Raw genomic sequence first — 26,269 nt, forward strand, 5'->3', positions numbered from 1 at the left:
GGAAGGTGGTGGGATGATGAGGGCCAGGACCACAGACAAGACCTGTGTCAGGGAGTATAACACACAGAGGAAAGCGTGCCAAAACCTCACAGAGCTGATCAGAGCAGCATGCACAGTAGAGCAATATTTTAGTGCAATACATGATACTTTCAAATCAATACGCTTTGTGCCATCAAGTCATAATTTTGTTTCAAGATAAATCCAGCTAAAAAATAAGTTCAGACAAGTAAAAAATCCTGTTTGGGGGCATTTAGTGGGGAAAAAAGTCCAATATTCCTATTGTTAAAATGTCTTTTTATTTAAAATTATTCTGGAAAATCAAACCCCCAGAATTCTTTCCATCTTAGAACAACTGCCAGAGCACTTTTTCCATCTGCAGTATTAAACTGAGTGCTGTTATCCGAAGCTGCAGTGGATACAACCTTACTGAATAAATAATGACTGATCCCAGGATGTTTGAGCACATGCTGATAGAAACAAGCAAGGCAACGTTTGGAAGAAGGAAGAAAGGTCCCTTTACTGGAACTGTGGGAGGGGAATAGATCAAAGGGGTGCAGAATTGCATTTTTAAAACGTGTTTACCTTTTAACCTAAAACCCTCTTCTGCTCCAAGTTTCTCCAGTACTTTAGTCCATGGTCCTCTTGAAATGAATCTTCCTTTAGATGTCACCAGCACGATAGAGCTGAAGGAAACACAGTCATTTATAAACAGATGAAGTCAGAACACATTCCTAGCTTCCTCGCTTGTCCGTCTGAGCACTGGTAACTCCTGCCTGTGTGACTCAGAGACACCCATGAACGACGGTGGTTTCTGCTTTAATGGCTTTTGTCAGAGCTTTTCAACAGCTTAGTCATATATTCACTTTTCCAATCATGCAAACCCCATTAAGAAGCCAACAGAAGTAACTGCTTTTTTTTTTTTTAAACACTGTTTTCTAGAATGATTTAAATGTTTCCAATCAGCAGTTCCATCCTGCTTTGCTCAGAAAGGAACATACTCTCCCTGGGATGCTCCGAGCAAGTCTCATATACTTTATTGTTCTTGTATCATTACCAGGATAGAGCCTGAAGAATTAACTTCTTGGAGATTTTTGCTGGCCTGATGCTTCTCCTTAATTTTCAGTGTGTATTGTTGTTCTTGTTATTATTATTGTTGTTGTTGTTGTTGTTATTATTGCCACCTATTTGCATATTCTGTGTTTCACCTCAAAATTCTCTGAGTCTTCTACAAATGCCAAGTGATAAACAAAAGACACGAGGTAAGTGCATTAAGCTAATGCAAACCTGTAAATGCTTGGGTAGAAGTCGATAACTGCCTAGGCTTAATTCTAAAAGGGTAGAATAAAAACCCTAATTAAACATGAAGGTATCCTCATATAGTGAGACTTTTCTGGGGAGAAGCACAGGAAACTCAGTGAAGTTAAGCTCATTACTTGCTACAAGATGCACGAACACGTCCAAAGGTCACGTCAAAGCGTATGGAGAAAGACCTGCGCTCCAGTAAGTTCAGTTAAGTTCTGCTATTAAGTTCAGCGGGGCTGGGATGCCATCTTTGGTCAGCTCCTAATTAAAGCTGCATGACAGAGTAATTAAGCAAACACTTGCTTAGATGAAATTATTTCATTTCACTTTGCCGGGTTTCCATGAATGAAACTTCCCTGACTCAAACGGCATTTGCAATCCTGCCGAATGACAGCCTTGCTGGGGCTGCTTTCCTGCATCAGGGCAGACACAAGTCACTAAAATTAATTAGGCAACAGCTCCTGCAGAGCTCAAGCCCTGAGCTACTGAGTGCAGCAGTTAGATCTTAACACCTCAGCTGGAACTGGAACTGTTCAGGGGAAAATAGCAATGGGTGGTGGCAGAGGAACACGAGAAGCAGAAGAGTTAAGAGTCATCAGGACTTTTCCTAGGATAAATCTGAGGTGTTAAAATACTCCAGTGCTTACGAGAGTGGATTGAGCTGGCAGGTTGGTTTTGAGTACTTTGCAAATGCTGAATCACCTCTTTTTTCTTTCTTCAGTACACCAAAATCATTCCTTTCTATTAAGCCTTTCCTGCTATGCAAGTTTAAACTAAATTCACCAGATGTTTTCTTATCCCTGGGAAACTCATCAGAAAAGTGGATTTATTAAAAAAAAAAAAAAAAAAAAAGGAATTTGGCCTGCAGAGAGTTGCTTAAATGAACAGAGGCTTGTCCTTGCTAGAAACACCTCTTCCTGCATCCCCAAATCCATAAACCTAAAAGCTGTTCTAGCAGTCTCTTCATGAGCGGCTGGCGAGGCTGGTGGGGCCCCTTCCCCTCAGTTAGCACCATCTCCCTGTACAGTTTGAGCTCCAGCTAATGGTGGGGAGAGGTGACAAGACGCTGCTGGCTGTATGGTCCTGCCATCTGCACGGTGTCCACATCTGAATCCAAACACCACTTTCACCCAGCAAACGGATGAAAGATGTCTCATGGCTGTGGCTGAAGGCCGTGCCTGATCAAATCGGAAAGGCTTGCAGGGGATGGGCTGGGAAAACTTTTGGTGAAAGAAGAACAATAATTTGGGGGTTCACTCCTTGCAAAGACACAGCTGAGTGAGACCTGAGAGGTGCTGACCATGTTGGGTCAACTTCCAGTCCTAATCCTAATCCTAATCCTAATCCTAACCCTAATCCTGTCCCAACACTCATCCAGAGAAGACAATGAGTCTTAGAAAGACTTAAATCTACCTGAAGTCTAATTACAATTCAATCTTCTTAAGTAAGAAAGAATCCAGGAGCTGGATTTAGCCAGGATTGAGATTGGACTTTTTGCAAAGGAGGATGATGGCCTTTCTGAAAAGCCCTCCTATTTTTTTTATGACAGAAAAGTGAGCAATGACTATGCTTCTCTGCAGTAACTGTTTGATGTGGTTTTATGCAACCTTCAGAATTATTTAAGACAGCAGAAACACATCTGTATCCACCTGCGTGGCACTGTGCTGATACTTCCCCCAAATCTCGAGAATAAATGCCAGAACAATATCCTGTCGATCTGCCCACAGCTATTTCAGATGATTCATCAACAAAGCAATCTTATTTGTATTAAATGTTACCTATTAGATTTCAAATCCAAATAGATTTAATAACAATGAAATATATTCCTTTCCCAATAGCACTCCACAAACTAATATGAGAACAACCCCTTTGGTATAAAGGTTTCTGGTGGTGTTCCCATCCCTATTCCAGCAGACAAAACCACTGTCCTCCAGGATGTAGGAACACGTGTTGGCTACTTACCACCCACTTGCAAAACTCTGCATTTCTGGCTGCCCATACTTAAAAAATAAAAGCATCCGGCCCCTAGGTCTGGGCAGGGAACATGTGCAAAGAGGGATGTGTTTTATTAGTGGAATTTTCTGCCATTTGAGAGAGTATGCAGGTGATAGAAAAATGTAAACTGTGTACATCTGTACCAATAAGTGCTTTGTGAATTTAAGTCTGCAGTTTGTCTGTAACCCACAACATAAATGTAGATCTGCAGTTTATTAATCAAATGTAGCTCTGCAGTTTATCTGGAGCTCGATCAGTTCCTAAATCACAGAGTCTGCATCCTTCTGCTGCCTGCATGTCCCGCTCACATTTGGACTCTATTGGAGTCGGTGCAAAAGCACATTGTTATCCTGTCAGTCTGGCCCACGCTGGGTGACAAAAACCAAGAAAAAGATGAGTGTTGTACACCATTCTTGTACATTGCACCTTAGTAACACCAAGTTATTTACTCACTGATCTTTGATGTTGTTGACATAATTTTCTATCTGTGCTGGGATTCCTTGTAGAATTGAGTTTTTGAATGTTACTCGATCAACAACTTTTCCGTGATGTCCATCAATCACAACCAGTTGGATACCCTCATCAGTGAGGAAAAACCTGACACCGTCAACCTGTGCGGGGGGAAAAATATTCTTCATCTATCATAGTAACACAATTGCAATCAACCACCTTTTAAGAAGCACTCATAGTCTTGAGTCATTGGACTGCTCTTTATATCAAAGGGCAGAATTCCAGATCTCTGAGGTCAAGCTGTCCTGCATTTTGACTAGTCAGGGGAAGTTACAGCCTTTTTTTTTTTTTTTTTTTCTTTTCTTTTCTTTTTTTTCAAAATACAAAGCAGAAGTGACCTGGTAACTTCATAAGCAAGTTTTCCATAAAAATGAAGCAAGTGAAGCAAGTATCTTAGAATTTGGTCCCATAAGGTTCACTGAGAGGACCTGCTCACCTCAATGTATGCAAAGTCATCCTTTAGGTGGAAGTACTGCTTCTTGTAAGTTTCTATTTTCACTTCTAGTAGGTGGTCCTTAGTCTTCTGTTTACAAAAAAACAAACAAAAAAGGAGAGAAAAGAGGTTTTCTACCAAGGATGTCCATTACTTGAATGCTGCATTTTCAGAAAGCATTGTACACCTTGAAATTTAATCAGCAAGAAAGCTACATAATAAGCACCGACTTGGCAAATTACATTGCTAATCAGACTGGGCACAATGGCAACCTCTCTGTTCATCCTGTCAGCATTTAAATTGTTTCACCAAATGGCAGGGTATAAGTCATTCTCACTTTGCAGAGCTGACACATCATTCTCTGAGGCTTTGCTATGCATTCCCGCTTCAAGGGTGATGAGTGAAAAAAACAAAAAAAAATAGATATATCCCCCTCCCTCCCTCAGAACCAGAGTGGATTGGATGTAGAAGACTGTTGGGCATTATATGAACGAGACACTCAACTATGCAGTCCCCTCTCTGACACTGCTGCTCTTGCAGCCTGGAGGAGCTGGAGGCCAGGCGAGGAACCTTGTGTCTCTCCAGAATTACATCCCCTGGACCAACCTGGCTTCCAGCTCATCGGTTTTCACCCTGTGCTTTTAAGCACAGCACATCACAACAGAGCACCAAAAGACTTAAGTATCCAACTTTAACCAAAGTCTTGGGTGGCTCTCTCCTTCCAGCACCTGTGCTCTCTGCACGTGCAACCATCTGGTTGATATTATTTCACTTGCCTGAACAATTTCAGAAAATTAGGCACAGGATATACTGAACCTGGTACAAAGTCTCTCTATGTCTGTGGGCACAATATGTGCCAGAACTACAGATTTGCACTGGCGATAATTCTGTGATAAGAAACAAACTGCTTTACCAGTTGTGCGCTGGAGAGCTTCTTAGGCATTGGCACTTCTACTATTGGTGTCTCAATGTACTTGGGATAGGCCATGGCTTCACAGTCACTGACGCCAGCTGTCTTTGGAATCACAGCTTTGATCCTTATTCGTTCACAGCCCTTGACAGAGCAGAAAGCAAATTTTTCCTTCTCATTTTGGGCTTTGAGTTTCAGAAAAAGCAGCCTGCAGGTAGGAGAGAAAAGTGAACGGCATCCTTGAGACTTCTGTGCAAAAAATTACTAACTCCCAGTTTTGGTGGACTCCTTCCTAACACTTTGCAATAACATGTGTTGCAAACACACAGTGCCGATGTCTGCATTTTATAGCGTTCAACATACCACATGCAAATAAAAGGGGACACACATCTCAGAAATGGTTTGGGGAGGTCAGGGAGATTAAGAGAGAGAAATTAGATGACACCTGAACTCCCTTTGAGCTCCATTTTATAATGATACATTTACGTAGAAATACATGCTTTGTATTTTAAGTCTTTCTTTCTTTCTTTCCCATTATTTTAATTCTTTAAAAGGCTTTACACTCTTAGCTCCTGTGCATCCCTGTCGTGGTGTTTATAAATGGTTGCTGTTCAAAACGAAAAGGGTTGGGTGTGTCTCCAGTTCAGTTTCATGGTCTGCACTTTGCTTTTGTCTATTTTTTCTAATTTGTATTCACTTGGCAAAGCAGTTCCCAGAGCAATTGGCAGTGCAGCAGAGGCTATGAATGACTGGCAGCTGTGGGAGTCCCAGGAAAATTAAACGCTGGTCACATTCCCAGAAAGACTTGCTGGTTTTGTTGTGATCCCTGCTAATGGCATTAGCCAAACTGCTCACGATACCAGCAGCTTTCTCAAAGTGGTGTCCAAATCGGCAAGGCCTGCTTCCTTACCCAGTGTCCTCATCCCAGTAGTAGTAACCTTTGCTAGGGTATCTGTGCTCCAGTTTCTCCATCTGAGAGGTTCTATAGAAGGTTCCAGTTTTGTATGTTTTCTTCAAGAGACGATTGTGGATGTCTGAGAGAATGGAAAATGTCGTCCCTTTAGGATAGCAAAACCCTACTTGGATCCAGTCGTTCCTAAAAATATCAAAGACCAACATTATAACAAGCTGACACATGACTATTATTTTCCTGGGCATGCTAGAAGCCAAACTAAATAATTCACTCTGAAATGTAACTTAATTTTTTCCTGGCCAGTTAAAATTGTAACGGTTTGGGATGAATCAATGCAATGTAAATTACACATAACAACCATGGGTTAGTTAAGCAACGTGGGTCAGATCTGCTCCTGACTTCTACACCTGTGACTTCCATGCACCAGGAATGAATTAGCTCTAGGCTTCTAAAAATGAACCGTGTTATCTTGTAGGGCTTCCCTGGGGGAGGAAACAGGAATCTGAGATGTCAAATGGTGAACTCAATGGACTTCCTGGAACAGCACGTTCATTTTGGAAGAGCTCACAAGGCAATGACCTCACCCATTAAAAATGTGCAGTTACATTATTGGGCTGGAATGTTGGAATTCAGTCGGATCACTCACTTGTTGAAGTTGATGAGCCATATGGCCAGCTCTTCAGGGGCTGTCTTGTCCCAGTGGATGGTGTAGCCTTTCCTCAGAGTTACAACTGGCTGATATTGCTGGTAATGAGTGCTTTTGCTCAAAGCCCCTTCCAAGTAGAGTGGGTGATTGTGGTAGTCATTTTTTATTATTTTCATTTTCAGGTTGGCTGGCTTGTATGCTTGTATGTATAACTAGATGAAAAAAAAAGATCACCAAGGGTTTAATGATTGACAGTAAAACATTACTGGCATAGCTACTCAATAGGTGTGAACTGGTGTGAGGCCTGTGACTTCAGCAGTGACCTGTACGCCATACACTTATGTTCAATTTCTTAGGCTTCCTTTTCAACAAAGTAAACTGTTTTCAGAAAAAAAAAAGAAGGATCATTTCCTCATCCACTGAGTTCAAGAGTACGTGCCAGTCAAGGCTTCAAACAAGCCTGCATTAGGGCTGAAGTATTTCACAGTGTTAGTGGCAACCCTCAGCAGTGCGACGGTATCTACCTCAGACATCTGACTTCTACTGAACAAGGAGCCTTCTGTCTGGATTTCAGAAGCAGGAAAACCAGCTCAGTGGTTACAAATTGGCTTTAGTGGCACTACATGGAAAAAAAACAACAGTTGCAACACCTAAGACAAAAACAGGCACTACACATCAGAGAAAAGTGAGGACTCTCTGAAGGCAGCAGCACTCGGAGCTCGTGTGGTAGGAAGAATGGTTTGGTGGTTACACAACAGGATGAAAGATCATGAGAGCTTAAGTCTAATTTCAACTCCTCAGCACATTTCCCGTAACACTGTGGGCAACACTTCCCTCCATAAATCAAGGAAAAATAACTAGCTGAGAGCCCATAGATTTATTAATATTAATCTGTTAATGGTCATGGAGCTCTTAGGGGACTTCAGGCAGGAGTTGGTAGAGCTCTTAACAGTCAAGGCCAAAGTATCTGAAAATGTACCACAGTATCCTCATGTTCAAAACCACCTGTGCAGACATGCAGATAAATAAACCCTGAGCACCCTGAAGAAAGTCCATTACTAAAATTCAACCTTTACAGTGCCAGGAAACTTAAAATAAAATAAAGCGATAATGAAACTGCAAGTTAAGCAGCTTTACCTGTGCAAAGTGTCCACTGCAGATGGAACCTCTCCAGTCAGGCACGTCAATGCAGTCAGGGTGCTTGATTAACCAGTTATCTTCTTTTATCAGGTACGAGCCTGGATATTCGGACACAGAACCATCTACGTCATGAAAAACTGATGTTTTGTCACCATCCATATCCAGATCATTGAACCAGGGTCCAGGTTCTCCAAAGAAGACCCTTGAGGTAATCTAAGGAAAACAGTGAAACACATTTACATCTCCAGAAAGGAATTCCTCACTTACAGTATTGAGCAAAGGATGGCTATGGTCACTAGAGTGGCTCAAAGAACCCATTTTCTGACTTTATTTGGCATTGGAAAATAGCTTGGACAAGAAATAGTGTTGGGTTTGTGGGTCCACTTGTGCATGAAGAAATCTGTGAATGCCCTAACATCACCATTCTCTAAAAGGCCACAGATTTTGGCTGCTCAGCTTGAGATATTGTAGGCTTGATGTTCAATGGCTCTGAGGCACCATGACTCCAGATGAAGTCTGGGACTGCAGGTCCTCTGAGATACCACTTATGAGCTTCTGAAACTGAGCATCCAAAAATGGAAGCAACAAAATCATTGGGTTTGTTAGTTGGCAGGAACATCATTGTCATTTCGTACAGGAATATTAGGCTTGTCTCTCCTTCGCCTGCACACTGCCTCTTCGTTAAGTCTGAAGTCAGTGTAGAGCTGGGTCACAAACTTAAAAGGTGTGTTTGATTTGTCAGACAGAGCAGACACAGATTTCCCTGCTGACCATGGGGGAAAGGCTAAAACAACCAGAATTTCAGCCTCAGTTTTGGGAAGGTTTGGTTTAAAATTCTGGAGGAAGGTTCAGGAGACGGGATGATTTCACTAGAGCTGCTTCACTCATTGTCTGCTAATATATTTTTAAGGTTCCAAAGCCACATGAAGTCACACTGATGCTGGGAACAATCAGCAACCTCCCCTGGGAAATGGCTGCTCAGGCAACTTCAGATTTGCGTTTTTATCCAGCACAAATAAACGTCATGTCACCAGCCTGCCTGATGCAATGTGAGAGAGTGACCCACCAACACTTTTAGGGCAATTTTGCCTTTCCCATCCCATTTGGCACAAGGATCACCAGTCAGCACTTTTCCTGACATGTGAGCAAGCCTGCTAATTTTCTGAAAGTTAAGCAACCCAAATAATTTCAGTCCCAACCACTTTATTTATTTATTTGTTTGTAATGTTTGGCAGTTGGATTTAACAGCTGCTAGAAGTGAACCTCAGCAAACCAGTTAGCACATATTTGTGCAAGCAAATACAAAAATAACTCAAAAGCACAGACCCCAGGACGGGTTCAGACTAGCGCCCAGAAGTTCATACTGTAATTCAAAGTTGGCAGACCCTTTTTTGGCTGGGTCTGGCTCTCAATTGTGTCTGCAGAACTAGAGTCCATGGAATTACCCTGTGTGCAGTACCCTGTGTGCAGGGCTGCAGAATTACCCAGCATCAGCTTAGTTTCACTGGCTGTTTCCCAAAATCAGTATTTTCTGCTGGTAGGTGTTAGATCTTCCACAACAGACTTCCCTCTGTTGTTGCTTTAATATTATACTGCTGTTGAAAATAAGGGGCAGATTCTTCTCCCTACTTCAACAGTTTCTGAGACACACAGAAATGGAAATTATTTCCACTTGAATGTCACTATTTTTTTTGAAACTGATGCCTGCTTCTGGTTTGCTGCAAACCTGTCAGAGAAACAGATTTTCTTGTCATTTCTCCCATGCAATTTTCTCTTTCTTAGCTGCCTCCCTCTTTGTTAAACTTCTGGCAAAGATGATGGGCAACCTCCTGAAGCTCTCATGCTTTCTCCCAAAGTCTGCTCCACCCTTTTTGCCCACAACCCTATCTCTAAGCCAACTGGGAAAGGCTTTGCTGGGAGGGACAACTCACAGGCACGTCTTCAAAATGGATGTCAGTGACGTTGTTGTTGGGACAGCTCTGCCAGGCATTATTGAGCCGGAAAGCCAGGGCACTCGTGTGCCGGCCATCCAGGGCAGCGAATTTGCGGAAGGTGCAGTTCTGGACGTTGATCGGTCCATCGTAGAACTGAATTCCTCGAATGGGAAAATCCCTAAAATGCATTTGGAGGAGACAGAGAGACTGGGTCATGATACATTATCATGAGGATGAGAACGTATTCTAGACATGTACAGTCCCACAGTACTTGTTTCTCAGCTGCTTTCATTTCTCAGGAGTGATGACTCCTGAGTTCCTATTTTGGAAGAGAAGGGATTTCCCTCCTTTTTAGGTCTGTGAAGTTCTCCTGTCCTTGCAAGTTCCGCTCAAGTTCTCTCATGTCTGAACAGATCATCTTTATTTGGTCTGTGCTCCTCAAGGGAAGGAACTTACAGCAATGCCAAAGCATTGACCTAAAAATGAATAAATTCATGTTTGCCACCAGAAATGAGTTCTGCAGCAGTGAAACCTGAAACTCATCACAGCCGTGCAGACTCCTTGGGCCAAGTAGGGCTAAAATAAGTCCCACCGCATCTTTCAAAGGAACTTGTAGAGAAACAGTGCAACTCAACTGCAATAAAAAATGGGTTTTAAAACAAGGAAAGGTCTTACAACCTATAGGGTTGAAAAGAGGTGAAGGAGCAGAATAATTAACCTTTATTAACAGCCTTTTCTGATATCATCTGCAAGGTAAAGAAGACACCATTTTTCACACCGATTAAGTGAACGAGATGCTTAAAATCCTTAAAAGGATAAGATAAGATGTTTCAAATTTCACTTATGATAAGTAAATTCGATCCCTTCTTCATACGAATGGTTTCCCTTAGATAAGACTTGCCTGCTCCTGTGCACTTGTTCTCTCCCTCTGAGTTTCTGCACACAACACACAAGATGAGATATGCTCACAAACATATACGTAAGGTATATTGGAAGGGGAGTCATAGCAGAGTGGGTTTTCATTATTACTGTAGTTAATAATAAGCCTCCTGTATCGCTAGTGAGAAGGAAAGTTGAGGCATATAATATGGCAAAAAACCCCAGCTGAGCTGTTTGTTCACAGTAGGGCTACTGTTAGGAAAACTATGTTTTTAGGAATAACAACAAAACATTATTGCACTTGCAAACTATCTGTAGGACTAAGGTCTCGGAAAAGGCCACACATGAAGTTCACTGGCCTTTTTGAAACTAATTAACAAAGGCATCAAATTCCTGTAGCACAGCAGCAGTAGTAATAGCAGCTCTGAGGACATCTATGACCACATCTGGGCCAGTCCAAGCCCAGGGAAAGGCTTCTACGAGATTTCCTGGCAGCTGACCTGGACGGAGACCAGGACCACATTGCTCAGCCACCGCTGACCACATAGACAGAGGTGCCCAGCGAGCACACAGTCCTCTTGCTGTCTTCTGAAGTCTGTTTGCAAAGAGGAGGGGGAAGGAAAGAGGAGTTTGATGCTGTCTTGGCAGCCTGCAAGTATGTACCTGCCAGCAGCAGCTGCACAGTGAGGACTTTGGGATCAGGAGACGTGAAACTAAATTGTTTTCATGTAATGGTTATTAAATTGAACAGCACTGAAGAAACCACACTGGGCTGGAGTTTGCACTGCGAGCGGGAACAGAGGGTGCTTTGATGTGCTGAGCGGAACTTACGGGCCGATGGGCAGGGTCCTTCCTCTGTGATCCAGACCTCCAGGTCCCCAGATCTCGTTGTCCATCGTCTCAGTGCCCAGGTTTCCACTCTCGCCAACAAACAGGCTGTTCTTGATTTCTTGCTTTGAGCCATCATCATGAGGGAAAGTCCCACCGCTAGGAAGGAAGGGCCCGAGGTGAAGGGGCTGCTCACGCCCATCCCCACCAGCTGCGTCCCAGGCTGCAGCACAACCTGCACCACACTTACCTCGCCAAGGTCAGGCCAATGCCGTTGTCAGCAAACCTGCAAAGAGAAGAGAAAGATGCTTCAGAAGAGGTTTGGGTTTGCTTTGTTTTATCATGCCAAACTAAAATAACCAAACCAATGAGTTGGAGGCCAGCAGAGTTTACGTACTGAACAGTGCTCATGGAGAGGCTCTGGCTTTTCCAGATTTGTTCCCTGTCCAGTTTTGGAAGATGTTTTTTGGCACATCTTGCAGCATATGCAGATCATATGAAGCAGCAGACACGCACCTGATTGCTTGAAGCTGAGGTTAAGCCAGTAATTACTGGGCATAGTTTACTTGTCTGATAAAGATTTTCCCTTGTGTCTAATGACCACGCTCTTTTCACTGTTAGGTAAAAAGATCATGCTTATCTCTCACTCCAACTAGCTTTTATTATTTAATAGTGCTTTGCCCTATGCACACCTCTGTGCTCTGTGTTCATGTATCACATACCGCTTCCGTGAAATAACTTTGCAAGAGGAAATGTTATAAAAGCAGAGAATTTTGGCTTCTCTTTCATCAACAGGAAGACAGAAATCAGATCTTCCTTATTAAAAAAAAAAATAAATAAATAAAAAAAAAATTAACATGTCCACCCATTTTGCTGAAATTCCAAAGCTTTTAGATGAGATAAATCACAACTGTCTGTCCATGACTCCTGCTTGTAGGAAGGCTACAATTAATATGATAGTTTGAGTAAGTCTTGATGGTATCTTCACATCCACGTCACTCTTAACACTTCCATCAGTGATGTCAGCAAAACCAGCAGCAGGTATCCTGCAGCAGAGCAAAGCCCAGCTTTGTGCTGGCTCTGTCTGTAGGTGGCAGTCCTTTACATGCTATCGCCTCCCCTGTGCTTTCTCCAGACCCATAAACGCACACCGCAGTTTATACACTGCATGCCACATTAACATTCGTTTTGTTAATGTAATACATAAGTCTTTCTGTAGCAACAGAAATGGAAATTGCTGTGCTATAAAGACAATTACACTTTGATGGCTGCTTCCTCAAATTCACATGCTCTTATAGGTTTGCTGCTGGAAACTGATGAAGTACTCAGTCTTTTAGCAACCTCCATACGCTACATTTACTCCATAAGCAACACAAATGTCTAAATGACGTGATCTGCAAAGACAACTCTTGCTGGCTATGGAAGTGTGCTAGATACTTCTGATTCATAAGCTCATAAGAATCACAAACTGTGTTACTCAATATTACGTTCCTGACTGTTCTGCTACAGTCTCATTCTTGCCAACCTGACTGGTAGCTAGAGCCAGTTCATACCACTGGTTGCTTTAAGAGGTTTGGGTCACTTGAAGGTAAGGCAGCTCTGGCTGGGAACTGGACAGATAATGGCGTGACAGCTATTCCTACTATGGTTAGCACGATATGCCTCGTAGTTTTTTTCCATTTTCTCCTCTTTCTTCATTGAGGTTGATATCAAGAGCCTGGCTCAGCAAAATAAACTGTAGAAGATCATCTGTTTTAAAGTGCAAAACAAATATCTGTTCTGACCAACGCAGGAAACAGCCTTCAAAGAGCACAACACGCACTTGCCCCGTCTCTCTCCCTTGCTGGTATGATGCATAGTTTTATGTCTGCTTCGTCAGTACTCGCTTATTCAGCATAACAGTGAACCACATAAAACTGATCTGTGACCAGGCTTAGCCAGGGAAGGTGGTGGATTTTGTTGCTTTCTTTTCAAAGCACCTCATTTTTAATGTAAAAAATTAAGGTTTATTTTTAGTTACTTGCATCTGTGCGTCTGTGTGTATTTTTGTCCATTTTTGAAATGGTCAGAATCACATAGAGAAATAATCTGAAGGATCTTCTATTCAGACAAAGCAGGTTTTGTTTGTGTAAAATAATGCCTGTGTTTACTTAACGTTCCATCTTTATTTCAATCTTGGCCATATGAAAGGTGCAAAGCGATATAAATAGTCTGAACCACAGCTATGCTCGCCATAAACACCAGGCTGAACTCTGAGAGTTGAAATAAGGCAAAACTCACTGGCAGTTGTCCAGCCACACATCTCCACCCCGCAGCCAGGCCCCGTGATCCTGATTCTTGTAGGCAATAAACCGCTCAATTATTGCAGGTTCCCTGGGCTTCAAAGGATCAGCATCTTTGTGTGGGCTGTATCTGTAACCAGAAGGAGAGAAGAAAGGTTGGCAAGGGAAGGCGGCCTTGCTCGGTGCACGACTCCTCTGCTAAACATCTGGTTTCTGCTAACTCAGGAACAGCTTTGGGACAACAGTCCATCCAAGCAGCGTGCCTTGTCAAGCAGCGATGGCCAGACCCAACTGCCAAGGGAAGGACAGTCCAGGCGAGGCAGTTGTAAAGACCCGCTCCAAGTTTCCTTTCACCTTTCCGTTATTGTATTGCTGATACATTGCTGAAAGCATGGAAAGTTTATTATTGCTCCCAAAAGTCTGAGATACTTTTAAATCCCTTACTGTTATCCTTTAGCATATCCCTGCTATTTAGATAAATATCCTTTTGTTTTCACTTTTGAGCGTTCTTATCTCCTCACCTTGGCTACACTGCAGCTATGAGTACAGCTGCCAAATTTTCCATTCTGTGGAAAGGAATTAAAACATCTTGGAGAGGGGCGGAGAGTATATTCTTCGCTATTCCCACTATACATTACCCGGGACACACGTACGAGATTTATTAACACTGAAGCTCTCAAGCATGATGAAACAGTGGCCTGACATAGGAAAACAGCAGAGACAAGTGGAAACTGCAGCAACGTGTGCCCTCAGCTGCTGCCTGTTGGCCACTGCTTGGGCCACAGGATCTGAGCAAGGATCCGGCTCGCTGTGGTGATGCTGAGCTCAGCTGTCATTTCCCCAGTCCTGCGGCACAGATCTCCCTTTTGCTACTGAGGGAGCATCTTCCATCATACTACACAGCTTAGAAAACCTGACAGATGAGTAACTCAGTGCCAGCAACGGATGGTCCAGAAATTAAAATTCATGCCTCGCCAATGCGTAGCGAGGCCAAGCTGTCAAATCGCTAACAGATATTCAATAGCGCTTTGCTTTGCTTAATAAGCCATCATATCAATCTAAAACTGAGCATCAGGCTGATAGGGTTCCAGTAAATGAGTATTGCTTTGGCAGCTTCATCACTGCGAATTTGCTTTGAGAGAGAGATTTAGTATCAGCCCTTGTGAACTCCTCAGACATTGTTAAATACAGATATTTTGAGATGGATTCCAGTTTCATTCACATCCATGTATAACTGGAGGAACACTACAGGGTACAGAATTTGACTCAGACATTTAATACTGTAACTGAATGCAGAATAATGTCTCCAACTCTGTAACTGTCCAGCCTGCCTCAGAGTTTGCCCCAACCAGTCCAGCTACAATCATTTATTCAGTCTTTCAGTCTTGACACATGAAAAGTGGAAAATGGTATAAATAATCTGAGCTGCAGCCTGTGCTGGTGGGTAATCCCCGAGCATAAACATGACTGCATTATGAATTGCTTGGCTTCCAGGGGTCATTCCTGTCCTTGTATGGCCAGGGACAAATTGCCTTTTGTAATCACTTACTGCGCCTCTGGCAGCAGGCAGTTTCCCAAGGCACGTGTTCAGCTACATGGAAAAGCAGCATCAGGCTCCCAAGAGAATTTGGAGGTACTTGCAGAGCAGGTTGCTCTTAATAAGTTATTTTTGTAGCAGTTACTTGTATCATTGAATTAATAATTTCAGTTAATTGAAAATTAAAACAATGTAAATAATATTCACTTTTGAACATCTTTTAGCATCGGCTGCTAGGCAGGGCCCTGGGGTGATGTGGATCACAGGATAACCGATACCTGAGCTGCTGGCTGGGTTCCCCTGGGGAGGAGGACTGATCCCACCCCTGCAATGCTTGCCCAGTGCATGACTACAGCAACCTAGGTAACCCACACCCTAGAGATGGAAAGGAGAAAAGGAAAAAAATTGTCATTCTCCCCTGCTGAGCAGAGGTTTTCAGCAGGTTTCTCTTCCCTACATGGTTTCATCTGTCAAGAAACCCCGTTGTGGCAGAATGCAGGTTGGGTGCAACTGGAGGTGATTGGTCTGTCAGGAAAGAAAACTATGAAACTTGAGAATATTTAAGTCCTTTTCTCTCCCTGGGGTTGGTAACTAAATTAAGAGCCAGATTCAACCACTAATGAGATAAAAGGGTGCAAGTGTGGTCCTTACGCTATTACACTCTGCCCGCAAGAAGCCCTCTGGCTCCACCAGCCTCCTCGCTGGGGGCAGCTTTGGGGAAAGAGTGGGGATTCTCAGAAGCCACCAGACCATGGTAGGTCTGCTGATACAATATGCTCTACAGAGAGGTTTACAGTATTTCAGAATGACTCCATATGTCACAGCATAGGCTGTGCACAGCACCAGGGATAAGTGTCGCTCTGTGTATTTAATTTTAATTATTATTGCAGTGTCACATTTGGAACTAGACAGGAATTTGTGAGCTCCATCACATAAGCACTTCCTCTTCAAGTAGGTCCTAAAAGAATGAAGAAAATCAACAGCATTCCCAGGAAATACTTTAATTTCTTAGTCCTGGGAAACCTTGAAGCAAGTTCTGCCCAGTGGGGCTGTTGACCAGACAGCATTTAATTTTCTTGCTTATCTTAAAAAAAAAAAAAAAAAAAGTCAATGAAACACCCTAGAGCAGATGTAACATCCATGCCAGCTCAGCTCAGAGCTAAAGAGCAAGAACAAAACCAGAAGGGTGGGTGCTGGGGTCCCTTAGGAAGGGGAATGGAGAAGATGAAGTTAGAAAGTGGTAAATCTAAGTGAAGACCTTTCCTCAATAAAAGCCACCCCAAAGAGATTGCAATGATTCTTGTCAGCTTCCTTGACAGCAATTTCATAGTTTTCAGGCAGTGCTATAGAGAAGTCTTTTCCAAACCAAACTGTGCAAAACACTTTACCTCCCAGAAATCAACGTCAGGATAGGTCTTTTGTCCTTGGCGGAGGCTGGAGTGGTTTTAACGCCGTTATCGATGATCATTCCAGCCTAAAAGAAAAGAGAAATGTGCTATTACAGTATATTTCTATATTGTACAGTTCTTTCCATCTCCAGGCTCTACCTCCAACTGTTCCAAGCCAAAGTTACTGGCAAGATCCTAATAACTGTTTCTGTCAATAGCATGTGAAACAGAGGGCTGCCAGGACCATCCAGACTTGCATATACCCCCCTCCAAAAATTGCCACAAATTTCCAGAAACTGCACCTCTCGTGTAAATGGATGTATCCCCATGCACATAAAGGCCCTGCTGCAGTCTAAAGCACTCAGTGACAGTAACACACAGCCCCACAATACAGCATGCTAAGGGTAAATAAGTAAAGAGAAGGTGATTAGACACAGCAGCCCGTATTTATCCCTCTAGAAGCTGTTCAGTTAATTGCTAACATTGGCAGTTGAGGTCTCTAATTAGACAAGCTGCCAATAGATGCTTCTGGAGGCACTATTTTAGGAGTGCAGAAGCAGCCTGAGCAGAGGGAAGAGCCTCTCTGAATGCCCAAGAGCCAAGCGAAGCGAGTGCTGGCTGACTCCGAGAGCTCCCATGCCAGCACGCGAGCTGCTTTATCTGCGGACACAAACAAGCTTGCAGTAACTTTTAGTGAAACAGAAAGCACAGGCATTAATAGCTTGCAGACCCAAAGAGCTGGAGCGAGAAGATGGTGATTTTTTCGAGGGCAGCCTTCCCGTTGCGTGCAGACTCACCCGGTAGTTGGAATGCGCACGGTTGTTGGAGAATTTCCCCATCGGCATGTGCTCCGAGTAGCCGGGGGAATACATGCCCGCGGAGGGCCCCGTTGGCACGTGGTGCAGAACAAACCAAAAGCCTGTTTCCTGAGAAAGAGAACGGACATCTGAGCCTTTACTTGAACTTCTTTGCTGGTCTACATTAGCCCAAGGGTTTGTCAAGTAAAGTCACAAGACATAAGCCAGAAGATTTCAGGACAAATCACAGCTAACAGCATTGACCTGTATAACTATGGGCAGCAAAGAGTTTCACACACATTCACACTCAGACTCCCGCATCTTGCCTTAAGTTAAGCTTTCACATCTATATTGAAGCTATAAGCGAGACTTTCAAAATCCGTCACACTCACACACACACACACACTGGTGTCCTCCTATCACTGCATGCATGGACCTTAAAAATCCAATCATTTTTATTTGGTTGCCTAAAAATGTATCTAGGAGCCCAAATCTAGGTACTTAGATTGGAAGCTTTGGAAAGACCACATGTCTTTGTGTAAGTCTTGGTTTGCTTGTTTATTTGTCTTAGTAGGAAAATAAAGGCTCCTGATGTGACCAAGAATTCCTGTGGAATTAGCATTAGAGCTGACTGAAATTTCAGAGCACTGTTACTGTACTGCAATTAACAGAATCATTGCCAAAGACTTCACTGGGACTCCACAGTCACATTTCTTTAATTTATTCAGGCTGTACATTGTGCAAAAGCTGGGAATTCTTGTTAAAGCCATCCAGCTCTAGAAACAGCAAGTGACAAGAAGCGTGGAGCAAAAGGAAAAGCATTATTTTTTTTTTTCTTGGCGGCACTAGCCACATTGATATATGTCTTGAGCAGTTTCAAAAACGCCTGAGTAACAGAAGCAGGTTTTATGCCAGCAAGAGCCTCAGCCTTGCAGGGCTGTAACCGGTCTGAGCTGTTACCAAATAAGAAACTTCTGCACTCACTTCAGATCCCGCAGCTGCACAGTTTATAAGGTTGTTGTGTGGGTTGGCTATCCAGAAGGTGGATACGGCGCTGCAGGTCAGGAAAACAAAGAATAACATGAAAATGACACTTCATGCACACACCAGAGTCACCAATCAACCCCCCGCCCCGGTACGGGCAGGGCAGATAACTCCCCAGATAAGGGGTCCTGCCTAGGGGGCAAAGAGAATGGGGTTTTTTTCTTTCTCTTCTCATACCACATTTGTCCTCTGTAGTTTGACAGAGAGCATGGCCTTATCTTTTAAAACCCCGAGTATTAAATGAGGAATTTCAACTGCAATTCCAAGCCTGCTATGAAGCTGTCAGATGTCAATCATGTTTTATGATAAGGTGAACATGTTGTTGCACAAGTCACAGAAAAGAACTTTGCCCCCAAATGAGCCCTCAGGTTCATTAGAGACTTGTCTAATCGAGGAACCCAACAAATTGCCTCTTAAAGGCTTTCCAAGCGTACCGCGGTACCTGCCTTTTCCAAGAGCTGCTGTGATTCATTAACTCTATTTGCTCCCACCCTCCCATGCATTTATTTTGGGACAAAAGGACTCCATTTGTCTAATGCACATAAAAAACCTCTTAATTGAAAGATTCCCATCAAGGAGGAAAGATCAATCCATCACCGCCCATCCTGTGACATACAGCATTCAATAACCAACAGGCACGTGAACTTTGGGAGGAAAACATCCAGCACTTAGACCCAGCAGACAGGCTCCCTAAATTTGCTGGGTGAGATTCGCCTTCCCACAGGGGATGAACCTACGTACCCCTATGTCTCTTAATCTTACTATAAAGGACTTCATGAAGGCTTTAGGCCAACTGATTTTGCTGGCCTAAGATGAAGTTCCATTTGTGCGACTTTATCGTGGAAACATAGCTAATTTTTTCTATTTTGGGCATGGGTCTGGCCTTGAAAGAAACAATTTGAGATTATTTATGGACTACCTCCTGCTGTGTAGGCAAGAGCAAGGACATTATATTTCCACAGTGATCTGTCTTTCAGCCCGATCCCATTCCTCAGAGTCACGTGGATTGGGCAGGTTACTGTGTCATTTGGCACAATCCTATTGTCTTAATTTCTGGCAGCGGCTGCTTGCCTGCCTCTTCCAAGCCGACGCAGCCACAGCTGGTGCTCATCCCTCGTCCCTGCGCTGGGTGCCTTGGCCGCTGCCCCAGGGGTAGCGCTCCTGTACTCATGCACTTGCAGGCTGGATGATCCCAGTGCAAAATAAGTTATTTCTCTGATCAGACCATGAATTCTTTTATAAAGGAAGACAGCGCAGATCAAAGTACTGTAGGACCTTTTCATTAGATCTCCACCTATCCTTCCAAGTGCTTTTTCATGTAAGACTCTTCTAAACGACACAAAATAAGTCCCTCTGACTATTAAATGGATTATCAGTGGAAAATGAGCACAATGGCTGATTAACTCTTGTTTTATGAATGAACATATTAAGTGTAATTTATAAACAAACACAGATGTGAAAAAGAGCATTGCATGAATTCATCTCTTTCCCTTGCCAAAGTAAAAAGCTAAAAATATGTTTCTTTGGACAAAACCCCAGTTTGTTCTGAGGACAGTATGGGTGATACTGATACAGTCCCAGCAGACTGAGAGTATTTCCAAATAAAAGAAATCCCCTGAAGATTTTTAACTGTTAGGCATCAGTCAGCTTCTAACTGTCTCATTTTCAGGATGGAAGTCTGGCTCCAGAGACTTTGTCATTGACTTTTTGTGGGTCAGAAATTTAGCGGGTTTTTTGTTTTTTTTTTTAGTGTAGGTTTTTTTCTCCCTCTCCAACTACAGCAGAATAAAATCCTGGAGAAAAATCTGGACTATGGGCAGAAGTGTTCCTGTCTCCTAGTAGCTTCAACACAGCACCAATGCTCTGTGGTCTCAAGACAAATCTTCACCATGGAAGACCTCCCATTATGTTGCACAGGGGTCTTGTCCTCAAGATGATCCACCATCGATTTTAAACTCTTAAAGGCAAGCTTTGAAGTCCAGCTTTTAATGGAAAACACTCTGAAAACAACGTGGTTCCACAGATCTGTTCCAGAGCACTTGCTACGCTCCCTGGACTACAGCTGGGGATCTGCTTGCCAAGCTGCTAAGCACACAGGTTTTACTTTAAGAGTTCAGTACAATCTCAAGAAGAGTTGGGGGCATAGGGAAAGAAAAAGAAAACTAATTAGCTGCCTGATAAGCATCAAAATTAGTAGGTTCCCTGAACAGTGAGTAATTAGCAATGAAATCATATTCCTAGGTTGTGCACCTTGATGTTTGGGCAGAAAAACAGCTGGAAAATCATGGAAAGAAGGGCTAGAATGGCCTTCAGGAGCTCAGTGAGTCTCTACCCTGCCTTATGTCCCTGTCAACTACAACTACAGTATTTGTGACTGGCATTTCTCTAACCTGTGCTTAAAAATTACTGCTAATGAAGAATCCATTAATTCCTCTAACAGAAAAATCTAATGCTTAACTGTGTGGTCAGACTGGTTGTGTTTCTTCTATACTTCACCTGAATTTTTTTCTACAAGGCAACACAACTGCAAAAAGAACTTGTAAAATCCCTTCTTATTGCAAATGCTTCTATAATCCTCATCTAAACCTCAGCTGGCAAATCTGCAGGGACATTTAGAAGAAAGGATCTTGAAGAAAGGAGATGAAAGGCATTCGGTATTTTTCAAGTTTAATACAGCATTTGTGACAAATAGAAGTTTTGAGAAGTTCTCATGGAAACATTTTCATGAGCTCATGTATAGACAGACTATTAGAGATCCAACAGGTGTACACAGTCTTTGATCTTTTATTGTCATGTTCCAGTTCTGTGGTAAACTGCATTTATTATATCGTTTTGGTTTCACTCCACAGTTTGGGCAGAGTGTACCAAATGAAGACATAAGGACAATGCTGTATCATTAAAAAGTGTCCGTCCTTCACAAACAATGACTTCTGAATTAATGGTAGTATTTTCAAAATCAGCTACCATTTGACATGAGCACGAATGTCAGAACCCAGCCTATTCTGAACTCAGCAACTTTTTGCTGAGCCATTAGGAACAAGTCTCTATAAGGCACAAGGCATCATTACGTACTTTGAAAAAGAGATTTTCAGTATCTGAGGTAGCAACCATCTCAATTGACTTTATGCTAAAACTGAAAATTATACCCTAGGTGTGTAGGCATCTGAATAGCACAAGTATAAAGATCCCAAGGAGACTGCTCTCCTAACCTTTGGGGCACGCAGCCCAGACCTCTATAGATGACTACACAATCATATACATGTAATGCTATCTTCTATGGCTAAGTCCTGCAAGGAAAAGAGAGAAGGAAGGCTCCCACTCACCTACAGTCCTGCCTGGGTTTAGGGATGTACCCTGGGTAAGCGCCCTCCGTGATCTGCTTGCACATCCTGCTGTCTCGGTCGGAGGGGAGCAGAGTGCTAGGTTTAACAAGCAGTCCAAGGCAGTGATCAAATGTGTTGCGCTCTTCTGGTCCATCCTCCGTAAAGAAGCAATGACCCAGTGCATCATAACCCACTACATCCTTCACCTGCATGTACAAAACAAAGGTCAGTGTTCAGGTTTCATGCTTCAGCCACTGCATAATAAGAACATTTTACAGCAATGGCACATAGGAACTTCAGTACCCTCTTGAACTCAGGGTGTATAAGCAAAAACAAGAGCAAGATCACTCTCTGTTCTTAAGAGCTTATAGTCTAACAAATAACTCCAACACTTGAATTATAATTTGTCATCACCTAGGAAATGCTCATTCCATTCTTTTGTTTGCCTGTGAAATCGGAGACTGTCTTAGCATGAGGCTGGAAAAAACACAGGCTAGGGAATGAATGGAGGATGTTAGATGTTCAAATCACATCTGGGCTCATTCATCTTCACGTGGAGTTACATGAGCAGCTACATAAAATGCATTTGAAAAATGCAGCTGAGCTGAAAAAATATTTTTTCAGGCTATCAGAGAGGTGGCAAGTTGTTTTCCAGACAGACAAAGTTGTTTTAGGTTTGACCTGATCCTTTTTTCCAAGTTGTTGACAGAAGTTTTACTTGACCCTGAGACAAATCAGCTGGTGTTAATCAGTGCTGTTCTGGTTTTGGTTTGAATGCTATTAACATCGGGACACCGTTGTGTTGGACAGAACAATACCCATCACCCTACTAAAAGATCTGAGAAAACAATTTCAGGAGCAGATATGTGAATTGGAAGCCTGAGGCTAGGACTGTCTGGGAAACAACCCTCAGACACACCATGTCCAGCAAGTCAGTTTTTAGTGGATATGTCTGGGATATGGAAAATTAATTTCAGGTCTCCACGGGCCAGGTGAAGTGCTGGCTCTCCTGGGCTCTCTCCTTGCTCTTCCCATCATCCATCACCCATCAACCACCGTGGACTTCAGGAACCATCCTTTCAAAGGTTAGCCTGACACCAATGTGTTCCTACAAATCCTTCTGATGAAACAGTTATTGCCAAGGGGCAAAAGACAATATTAAACTGGATAGAAGAGCTATTCTTTATGGTGTCATTGAGAGACCTGGGTGCTCAAGTGCCTGAATTACTTTTGTAAAGAGGCCTGAGACTCCTCGGTCATCTTCATGCCTCAATCTCAAGGCAAGGAGCACCAATTTCAAATAAAATCCCAGGACTAGTGTTGATTACAAATATGTTTTCACATAAGAAAGAACACTTTCCTTGCCAAATCTGTTACAAGCTTACATCTGCACGCACATCTATTATGTATCATCCATGCTCCAGTGTAAATACTCAAATCTCTGAATGTGAGTCATCACAGTAAATTAAACACAGCTAAAATGACCTGCAAACTGGTGCATTCCTTTAAGCTACCTCACTGAAATTTACTGCTAACTTCCCTGATCTAATTAGATTATAGCTTTTGCAAGGTTTAGGCTTCTTTGTTTAGGTGTAAAATGTATGTACTAGATTGAACTGTCCCCTGTTGGAAGAATGAGCTGTCCCCACCTTGTAATGGTAAAGGTTAACAGGATAGAAGAACATTTCTGGAGAGTGAGCTATCTTCAGAAGAAGTTTTCCAACATGCATAGGAAGTTTTTTAACCACAGAGAAGTCAGAATTGCACAGAAACTGCCACCAAAACCTATTAGCTTGCTCTCACACATCAGTAATACTGGAAAGACACATAAGTAACGGTGCTGCAACATTTAGATGATGGAGACAGTTTCTCTAGAGAAATGTTAGCCACTTTGTATGGCCATTTATCTTTCTAGCCAGCACAGCACTGCACCATGACTGGGATGTGAAAACCTGTAGTGACCAGACCGCAGCTGGGGCAAAGCCCACGTCTGTGCATGGGCAGTAACACCGCAGGGGAACGCATCTCCCAGTACAGCAAGAAAGGAGTGAAGAAGAGAGAGCAGTGCATGCTGGCAGAGGAGCTTAGAGCCAGCAAAAGCCCGTTGTTCTCCTAACTCATCCCTGAAAGCCCACAGAACAACACAGTTATCAGCCAGGGACCTGGTCCCTAATGTATTTGTCACCCTCCGTTTGATTAATTACTTTCCCCATATCTCATCTCTAGGTCAGCTCTGACTTAGTTTCCTGTGCGTGTTTTCATGCACAAGCCCACTACTGAAATGCTTGGATAGCAAACAAGATGCTTGTTCCAAAATCACTTTTCCAATGGTTTTAATTTTTTATTTGATTAAAACTTTCCTACTAGTCCATAATCTTATTTTAACCATGACTAATTTATGGCCAGATAATGCCCTTCATGGTAAAACAATTGCTGTGCAGTATAGCTGGATTAGTAAAAGCAGATACCACTGAAGCAGTTAGATAGCACAACCTCTTATTCCATGAAGTGCCCTGGATTCTGCCAGACTGTTTATTGACAGCCATTTAATTTTCCTCCCCAACGGCTGTTTCTATTTTAGCTTGCACACTGGGATCCAGTGGAGAAAGTGGGAATCAGAGCAAAGTTTCATCCCTGGGACTGCAGTGGCATAACTACATGGTTTTATGGCCAGTCTCTTAAAGAAAACTGGTAATTATTGCATTTTCAAACAATAATTATGGTGAGAAAAGAATTTCTACAGATGTGTTTCCAGAAGGACCCTCTGTGCCTTCCAGTGAATATGAATTTGCAGACAAGTGCAGAATAGCCCATCTATGGAAGTGAGCTAATGTTGAGACTGTGACTTTAACACACTGTACAGACCCACAGAACAACATTTCTGTGTTTTCAGTATGAGTATCTCTGAAGCGACATGAGAAAAGTGATAGTAAAACAAGCAGGGAAGCCTGTCTGTAAATTGCCAGCCTGCTTTAATGACAGTTAAAAATAACTGATGTTCCTCTCCCATTTGTTAAAGCATTTGCACTGGTACTCAACCACAGTCATGGAAGAAGCCCCTCTGAAATCAATAGCTTAACGTTAAGGACATCATCAAGTGCTGTGCTATGCTGAGGTTTAATAGCCCAGTTAGATTTTTTTGTACGGCTATTCTCAAAGTGTGGTTTGTGCACATCATCAAGGCAAATTATCCCTTAGCAAAGTATGCTTTGGATCTACCTGATCTCAGAGGGAATGAATGTTACCCAGGGAAAAACGGAGCTCATCACTGTTTGCACAAATAGTGTTCATGCATGTGGAAACAGGTAGTGTTGCCCAAGTGAGAATATAATAGGCAACTAGGGAATAGAATAACAATTGTAATCATCAGAGACCCATGTGGGTGTCTGTGAACGTATCTAGGGCAGAAGAAAGTGGAAAGGAAGGGAAATAGAGTCAGAAAGCAGATGAGGAGATTGTGTCGGGATCACCTGATGAATCAAGGCATGAAACTGCTGACTGCAGATCTATCTGCAGCTCTATCACAGAGCAATGAAACAACGTTTAAGTGATGCAACCTTCGGAGCACGCCTTCTGTGACACAACTGAACGAACTTGGTCAGATTGCTTGACTTCACTGGGGGTTTCTTTTCAGCTGTCAGCAATAATTATACAGTTAAAATAAAAACCAGGTAAAGTATTATGAATAGAGTTTAGTATTCACACATTTTGATAAACTATAATCAACAAGGATTAAATTCTTGACTAAGGTTTCAGATTATATAGCCTAAATTCTAAGATTTCTCTTGGGTGCCTTGTGATGGAGGCAAAGCACAGTCATTTAGGGAATTGTGGCTGTTGAATAACAACAGCAAGAGAATCAAGCTGCTTTCATCAGCTACATCAGCCTGTCTAAATTTCATCATGCAACCTTGGCTGGAAAAGCCTGAGCACATGGATTGCTATGCCATGGATCCCCCACGGCACAGTTGTCATTTAGAGAATGCACAAGACACAGAACTATTTCCAAATGCTCTATATGAACCCATCTGTCTGACTGATAAGAAAAATGCCAGGCTCTGGGTATTTGGTTTGGCAAGTATTAATCAACAGGGAATGAAGACCTGACATTAGATCCAGAAGCAGGGCTTTAGCTGTTCTGCAGCTCACCAACAGCTGTGCAACCTCTGTGCAGCCAGAGAATGTGTTTATGGTGCCATTGGTAACAGCCCATGATGGTGTGACAAATGAACCCCGCAATGCTGCCCTTCCACTCTGCACATTAATTGTATACTGAGCCCCTGTACTGGTGACTTTGAATTGGGAAGATGCCATATGACCCTGAATGCCTTATATAATTTATATAGAGGAATGTCTTTTTTGCTTCAGAAACTGCATTCACTTGGTAGGTTTGTAGGATCATGTTATA

The 26,269-nt window shown here is 42.7% G+C and overlaps 1 protein-coding gene across 4 annotated transcripts in view; it reads right to left on the reverse strand.

Moving 5' to 3' along the window:
- Positions 1–26,269, reverse strand: part of CEMIP (cell migration inducing hyaluronidase 1) — a 116,694-nt gene that overhangs the window by 4,151 nt on the left and 86,274 nt on the right. For all 4 annotated transcript variants that reach the window (XM_075764390.1, XM_075764387.1, XM_075764391.1 and 1 more), the window contains exons 14-28: positions 21,862–22,067; positions 18,479–18,548; positions 17,495–17,623; positions 16,698–16,783; positions 13,771–13,902; positions 11,741–11,776; positions 11,494–11,649; positions 9,781–9,961; positions 7,847–8,062; positions 6,710–6,921; positions 6,061–6,246; positions 5,154–5,358; positions 4,244–4,330; positions 3,751–3,908; positions 583–683 (exon numbers count right to left, since the gene is read on the reverse strand). In XM_075764390.1, coding sequence (XP_075620505.1) covers positions 583–683; positions 3,751–3,908; positions 4,244–4,330; positions 5,154–5,358; positions 6,061–6,246; positions 6,710–6,921; positions 7,847–8,062; positions 9,781–9,961; positions 11,494–11,649; positions 11,741–11,776; positions 13,771–13,902; positions 16,698–16,783; positions 17,495–17,623; positions 18,479–18,548; positions 21,862–22,067 — 2,161 coding nt within the window. The remainder of the gene's footprint in view (positions 1–582; positions 684–3,750; positions 3,909–4,243; positions 4,331–5,153; positions 5,359–6,060; positions 6,247–6,709; positions 6,922–7,846; positions 8,063–9,780; positions 9,962–11,493; positions 11,650–11,740; positions 11,777–13,770; positions 13,903–16,697; positions 16,784–17,494; positions 17,624–18,478; positions 18,549–21,861; positions 22,068–26,269) is intronic.

This window comes from Balearica regulorum, chromosome 12 (assembly GCF_011004875.1).
Source record: "Balearica regulorum gibbericeps isolate bBalReg1 chromosome 12, bBalReg1.pri, whole genome shotgun sequence".
In the NCBI taxonomy this organism is placed as follows: domain Eukaryota; kingdom Metazoa; phylum Chordata; class Aves; order Gruiformes; family Gruidae; genus Balearica; species Balearica regulorum.